Source organism: Pogonomyrmex barbatus, unplaced genomic scaffold (assembly GCF_055798465.1).
Source record: "Pogonomyrmex barbatus isolate J1 unplaced genomic scaffold, ASM5579846v1 scaffold6, whole genome shotgun sequence".
Taxonomy (NCBI): Eukaryota; Metazoa; Arthropoda; class Insecta; order Hymenoptera; family Formicidae; genus Pogonomyrmex; species Pogonomyrmex barbatus.
The window spans coordinates 3,022,705-3,029,775 of record NW_028297160.1 but is presented as its reverse complement, the minus strand read 5'-3'; the positions used below and the strand labels follow the sequence as shown (position 1 = coordinate 3,029,775).

The window sequence follows — 7,071 nt, the reverse complement described above, 5'->3', positions numbered from 1 at the left end:
TATTATTCTGCAATAATTATCTTGCATTATTATTAAGAAATAAATAAGAATAAATATTAGCTATAGAGAAAGATGTGATTACAGGTTGATTCATGCGATAGATTATGGGTCATCGACACTGGTAAACTCGAAGAACGGCAGATTTGTCGTCCTCAACTGTTATCGTTCTCGTTACAAACAAATAAGATTCTGAGCCAATACAAGTTTCCTAAAGATCAGTTCAAAGATGATTCTTTATTCGTGACGATCGCAGTCGACATTCGCAACGGTGACGACAAATGTCAAGACACGTTTGTCTACATTGCCGACGTAACTGGATTCGGATTACTCGTCTACGATCATCGTAATTTCCGTTCCTGGAGGATCACCAACAATTTATTTTATCCTTATCCAGCTCATGGAACCTTCCATATCAATGGAGACACGTTCGATCTTATGGATGGCATTTTGGGACTTGCTCTGAGCCCCATGAAGCAGGATGGTGACAGGATTTTGTACTTCCATTCCCTGGCTAGCAGAATCGAAAGTTGGGTACCTACTTCTATCATCAGGTGAGAAAAGACAGAGGTTTCCTTAAATTAGACTTAAAAGAATAAAATCAATTATATATTATGCTTATTTTTTATAAGGTTTTTGTTTTAAATATCTGCAGATACATTTTATGTAATATATATTATATTACATATGTATATATAACTTATTCTAGATATATAATTGCTAAAAAAATGAGATTTAATAATTTTTTTCTTTTTTTGTCTATACATTTTAATAAAATATTATATTTTTAAGTAAAATTTGGTTTAATTTAAATTTTTATACATTTAAATATACATTTATACATTTAATTCTTAAATTATTTTGCAATCAATTTGCAACCAAACAAGCAACGAAAATAAAAAGTAAAAGAATAATAAAAGTAATAAAGATAATAAAAATAATAAATGTGTGCCCACATAAATTTATCTGTTTTACTAATCTTCTATTATTTTCCTTCCATTTTTAATATTCTACAAAGAATATTTTTGTAAACGTCTCATTATAATCAGGTATTTATTATTATCTAGAAATTATAGCCTCTTTGAAGAACACTCCGATGCAGCGCCAAGGTCATTCCGTCCATTCGTTATGGAAAGGTCATCGCAATCGGCGGCCCAAGCCATGGATAAGGACGGGGTTCTCTTTTTCGGTCTTCTATCAGATCTCGCTTTAGGATGTTGGAACAGTATCAGTCATCCTGAATATGGTGGTACCAATACTGAAGTCGTCGTCGTCAATCCCGAGACGTTGCAATTCCCCTCTGGAATGAAGGTACGACAGCAGCTTCCAGTAAAATTCTTTAATTAAATTTTTTTTTTATTGTTTTATCGTTTATTTATATAGGTATAAAATGTAACATTATATATAATAAATTGTTTAAAAATTTTTAGTTTAATAAAAGTGAAGCATGCTAAAATAAAAAAATACTCGCAATATCAATATAAAAGCAAAAACATGAATATTTCTGGAGAACATTTTTAATAAAAATAAAAAATATATCATCAAAAGGACTTTTAAAATTTATACAGTGAAAAATAAGTACAAAAAAGGATCGGTATTTTTAATAATGTGCGATCTAATATTTTTTTATAATAATTTGTAAATAATTTGTTGCAAAAAATATCATCTCGGCCATGACTCAAACCTGAATCTCTTTATTTTCTCTGGGACAGGTATCTTTAATTAATTCGATTTATAAGATATTTATTTAGATATCAATAATATTAAAATTTATTATCAATTTTAAAATTTATTAAAATTTATTATCAATTTTGAAATTTATTACAAGCAACAATTATGATTTTATAATTTTAACTTTAGCTTGTAATTATGTTTTAAGATTGACATATAATTGGTGTATAATTTGTTAAACTGAGAAAGATATGTCATTAAAAAAAAAGAGAGAAATATATTACATTGCATACTATTCTATTAACAGCGCTGACTCATATTTTACATTAATCTTTCATCTTCAAAGTTCATGTTCAAAGTTATATCATTTACTTTTACAAATACATATTACAATTCACAATTCTAACACAAAATTCGACATTCGACACAATTCTACACAATCTTAAAGAAAAACTTAAATTTTATTTAAAAAAATAGTATCAAGAAATAATATTTTCTTACAATATATCTATTTTGATATTTTGTTCTCTAAAGTTTACAAAATAACCACATTGTGATTGTTCTCGTTGCAGGTCATCACCGCAAAGAACGGTCGTCAAGAGCTGTGGCTTCTCACGTCGTCGTTCCAAAAGTTCATGACTTCGACTATGAACTCAAACGAGACGAATTTCCGGATACTGGCCGGTTACGTGGACGAGCTGATTCGCGGTACCAAGTGTAACGGTGTGCGTCTCGGCCATGACCGCAATCACGACTACCATTCGCATCTGTTCGCCAAATGAAGATTGTGGCACCGCGGGAAGTTCGACGATTCGCGCCTTCAGACAGCGACGTCTGTCCGATGGCACAAGTATCCGAACTTCTTTGCGGAATACCGCCGCTCGCCAAGCATCCGCATTCGATCGTCATATCCATTTTCAAAATTCCCAGAAATCTTCACCAGGCCATCCTTCTTCCCGTGGATCGTGAAATCGATCTACAATCGCAGACCAGCCGATTATACCTTTTTTACTAATCATGATTGAAGAACGCGCGATACTACACGTACCTTGATATTCCTGATGCAAAGGACGAGCAGCCTCTCATTATTTGTAAAATGTTCTTAAGATTTTATAGATTTTATCGGCTCAAAGAGCTATGAACCTACCCGTGGTGCCAGTTACACTTTACAGTTAACACTCCATTTATAACAATTTATTTTAGTAATATGGTATATATATATATATATATATATATATATATATATATGGTATATACATGATTAAAAATAATCACCATCAATAGAAGACCATCATTAAAATAGACACAAAATATTACCGTTCCTAATATAATAAATATTTGCCGACGTTTGTGTCTAACTTAATTGAAAGTATGACAAGATTGACGATGTGTATCGGAATGCGCGTGTATTTCGTTTCGCATATTTCATGCATTCTGTGCAATAAACGCATCATTATTGATTATTATGATTATTATTATTAAGAAATATTTACAAATCATTTAATAATAAAGCAATAATAAGAAAATAAAATAATATCTATTAATAAATGCAGCAATATTGTATAATTTAATAAATGCAATTTTATGAAAATTTTATAGAAATTTACCTTTCAATCAATTGAAATGTTTCAATCAATTTTTTAAATATTGATACTATTTCTAAAAAAATAGCTATTTTAAATGAGTATTTTGTTTTTTTTCATAAAATACAAAAAAGATTAAAGATAAAAAGAGTATTTATTAAAAAATATATATTATGAAGTTATTAAAATTAATTATTATAATTAAAAGTAAAATATAATAAACAATATTAACATTTGTGTTAGCAAAAAATATTATACAAATAAGAATATATTTAATTTATGGCTTTAGAATTTGATTTCTTTCTATAAATATCTTCTAAAAAAATTATTATTTAAGTGTCAATTAATTAATAAAAATTTGAATTGAAAATATTATATTTATATTATTCTTTATATATTAAAAATATTATATAATAACACTCATTACAAATAACATAAATTTTGAATAAAATGAAAAAGAAAAAATTAAATAAATTGATACATAAGAAAAAGCCAAAACAAAAATTTAAAAAATTATGTATAATTCTTTTTTTTATTAGATAAAATATTATTACGTTACGCATTTTAAACAAACAAAGAAAAATGTTGAGTTTTACATACAATTCTTTAATTTACGTTTTACATATAGTTCTTTAATTTTCTTTAAAATGTAATTCAGAATAAAACAAAGATGAATTTGCTATACATTGCTTAAATCTTATAAAATTTTAATTTTTTTGCTTAGGTAAACATCATAGTTATTACAGGATATGATATCACAATTTAACAATAATTATAGCATAAAAATTCTAGCAACTCGAATCTTAAATATTCCGCCATAATCAAACTGAATTACAAATTGCACTATATCAAAGCGAAAGTTTACTATTGCTAAATGTATCTTAAAAATGGTGAAACATATGAATCTATTTTTCATATCACATATCTTTATGCAACGTGCATAAAATAGTGTATTAATATAAAAATTCGCCATATGGAATTAAAATACGGTAATATACGATACAAGATGTGATCTCTAGCCAAGCTTGGATATTTTATTCATGAGTCCATTAGTAAAGATTGTGTTCAGCATGTTGAAATAAGCTACAATAAAGACAAAACTTCATCAATTTAAAATTAATAAATAATTTATTTAAAATATTAGCTTAAATTTATTTAAATTGTAATAAGTTAAAAGATAGAGAAGGAGAGAGAAGGAGAAAGACAGACAAAGAGAGAGAGAGAGAAAGAGAGAGAGAGAGAGAGAGAGAGAGAGAGAGAAGTATTATTTAATTAATTGTATATATAGAAAATATGTTTAATTTATATAATATTGAAACTAAAAATATATTTTGCACAAAAGTGAAAAGACTTTCAAATAAATTAAAATTTCTTATCTATCTGTAAATTTAGATCTTTCTTTTAAATATTTCTAGTGAAAGGTAATTAAATCAATAAGAATTAAAATATCCTACTTTGTAAAAATGCAGAAATTTTTAATTGTAATCCTAACAAATTATAATACAAATTAATATCTATAAATATCTATAAAAAATAAAAAAAATAAAAAAGAATTAACAAATTTATTAATTAAAATAAATAAGTTAAAAAAAATTTATTAAAAATTTATTATTAACTTCATTTTTTAAAAATCTAAATATTATTAAATAAAATATTATTAATATACCATCGAAATATTATTAATATATGATTCAATATTCCTTTTTAAAAAATTAATAATTATTTTAATAAATAAGTTTTGAGAGTTACAAATTATAAGATAAAGATGCGCATTATTAAAATAATTTTATTTAGTACCAAAACTTATATTTTTTTATTTAAAAACAAAATGTCAATAATCAATAGAATGTGTAAAAAAGTCTGCTTTTAAAATTATTAAAATTATTTACTTTTTAACGCAATTAAACATTTAATTTTGAGAATAAAATAATTTAAAAAGTATTACTAAAATTTTATAACAATATTATTGTATTTATGTAGATAATAATTAACAATTAATTTTTATACCAACTCTGATTATTTGAGTAATAATATCTACGATAATGTTCTCTCAAGAGAAAGGCAGTCTATCAAAAAAAAAAGAAGAGATAAGACAATGAAAATTTTGTTATTAATTAGTGTAATTGTGTATAGTAAGTAAGTAGGTAAGTAAGTAAGTAAGAATCTTTTCATAGAAATTTAGTGAGTGAGTTAAAAATCAAATTCGCGTCAATTAAGTTAAAGGTCAGAATTAAAGATCAGAGTTTCGCGTTTATCTGATTCAGTTAAATATATACTTCGTTTAAAATACGTAAAAAGAAATAAACTAGTAAATTTACTTTAGTAAATTTACCATTTTTATATAATTCTGTAGATTCGAATCAATACTAAGTATTTTATGTAACGCAAACTTTTAAATTTCTATCATCAAATAATTTTTAGATACGAATATGCAATAGACCGTATCGTATGGCTCAATAGCAAAAGTAAGATACTTTTAATTTATACACCCAATAGAAAGTTAGCGTAACTATTGAAAATTTTAAAATATTTTCTATTGATATAACGTAACACATCCGATACGATCTATACATTTTTCTGTTAATAAATTATGATTTAGTGAAACACGAATTTCTTTCACTTTCATAATTTTTACTCAATAACTTATTTTTATAAATAAATATATATTATTTCAAAAGCGGAAACAATACGTACATAAAATAACATATAATAACATATAAAAATATAAAATAATATATATAAATAATTCAATACATAGAATATAATTCATTTGTCGCAGCCTAAATTTACATCTCCCCTGTACGAGATAATTTACAATGTAATTTATTTCAACTTTTTCAACTATATTTTTATTCTCAACAAAGAAAATTATTTATACGTCGTTTGGTAAGTTAAAAATTTACTTCAATATATAAAATTAGATTTCGCCGAAATATTTAATTTGTTATTATATCTCTAAATAGTCAAAATTTATATTTATGATATTATAAAATATTTAAATAATGTAATAATTAAAATGTAATAATTAATATAATAATTAAACCTAGAAAGTATTAACATTATAAGATATTTAAATATATTAAGATAACATTATAAAATATTTAAATAATTAAAATTAAAACCTACATTGAGAAAAATGTTTGATTGGATTAATTGGAATTCTGATAGAAAATGGACAAAACAGAATTTTCTGCTTAAATCTACTAAATTTCTGCTTAAATTTATTAAAATTTTAGTTGAGATAATCAGAATTCTGATTGATATAATCAGAATCTTCTGATTTTATCCATTTTCAACCAGACGTTTTTCTCAGTGTAGAAAATATTAAATTATTTTGAAATATAGGAAAAGGAATATATGTAAAGGAATAAAAAAATGATGATTTTCTATTTTTTTCTACGTGCTGGCTTAAAACAAAATAAATATATATCATATGTACATCTTCGCTTTCGAATCATGCTTAAAGAAACATGCGTTTCTGTAAAGATTCTTAATATATGGTAATACCATTTGTGAAGCAGACGCGTATGCGTAACGAAAGATATGACGACTAATATTGCACGTTGCAGCAAGGAGAAAACGTTGAATTGATAAAATGTCAGTTGCTTTTAAGAAATTATATTTCTTAGTAATTATATTTTTTTAATAATTATACCATAAGTAATTGTTTATTATGATAGATTATCATGTGGATAATCTATCTTCGGTGTGGCAACGCCTCGCCGGTGACTGGCCGATGCATTGAATCGGAAGGAAATAACGAATCACGGTGCAGACTTAAACGGAGAGGGTGTGCGGTAAAAGGGCACAAATATCGCGA

The 7,071-nt window shown here is 25.3% G+C and overlaps 1 protein-coding gene across 3 annotated transcripts in view; it reads left to right on the top strand.

Moving 5' to 3' along the window:
* Positions 1–3,259, top strand: part of LOC105427961 (royal jelly protein-like protein) — an 8,261-nt gene extending 5,002 nt beyond the window's left edge. For all 3 annotated transcript variants that reach the window (XM_089082464.1, XM_089082462.1, XM_089082463.1), the window contains 3 exons: positions 85–551; positions 1,065–1,308; positions 2,241–3,259. In XM_089082464.1, the coding sequence (XP_088938590.1) occupies positions 85–551; positions 1,065–1,308; positions 2,241–2,450 (921 nt within the window). In that variant the 3' untranslated portion in view covers positions 2,451–3,259. The remainder of the gene's footprint in view (positions 1–84; positions 552–1,064; positions 1,309–2,240) is intronic.
* The last annotated feature ends 3,812 nt before the right edge of the window (positions 3,260–7,071 follow it).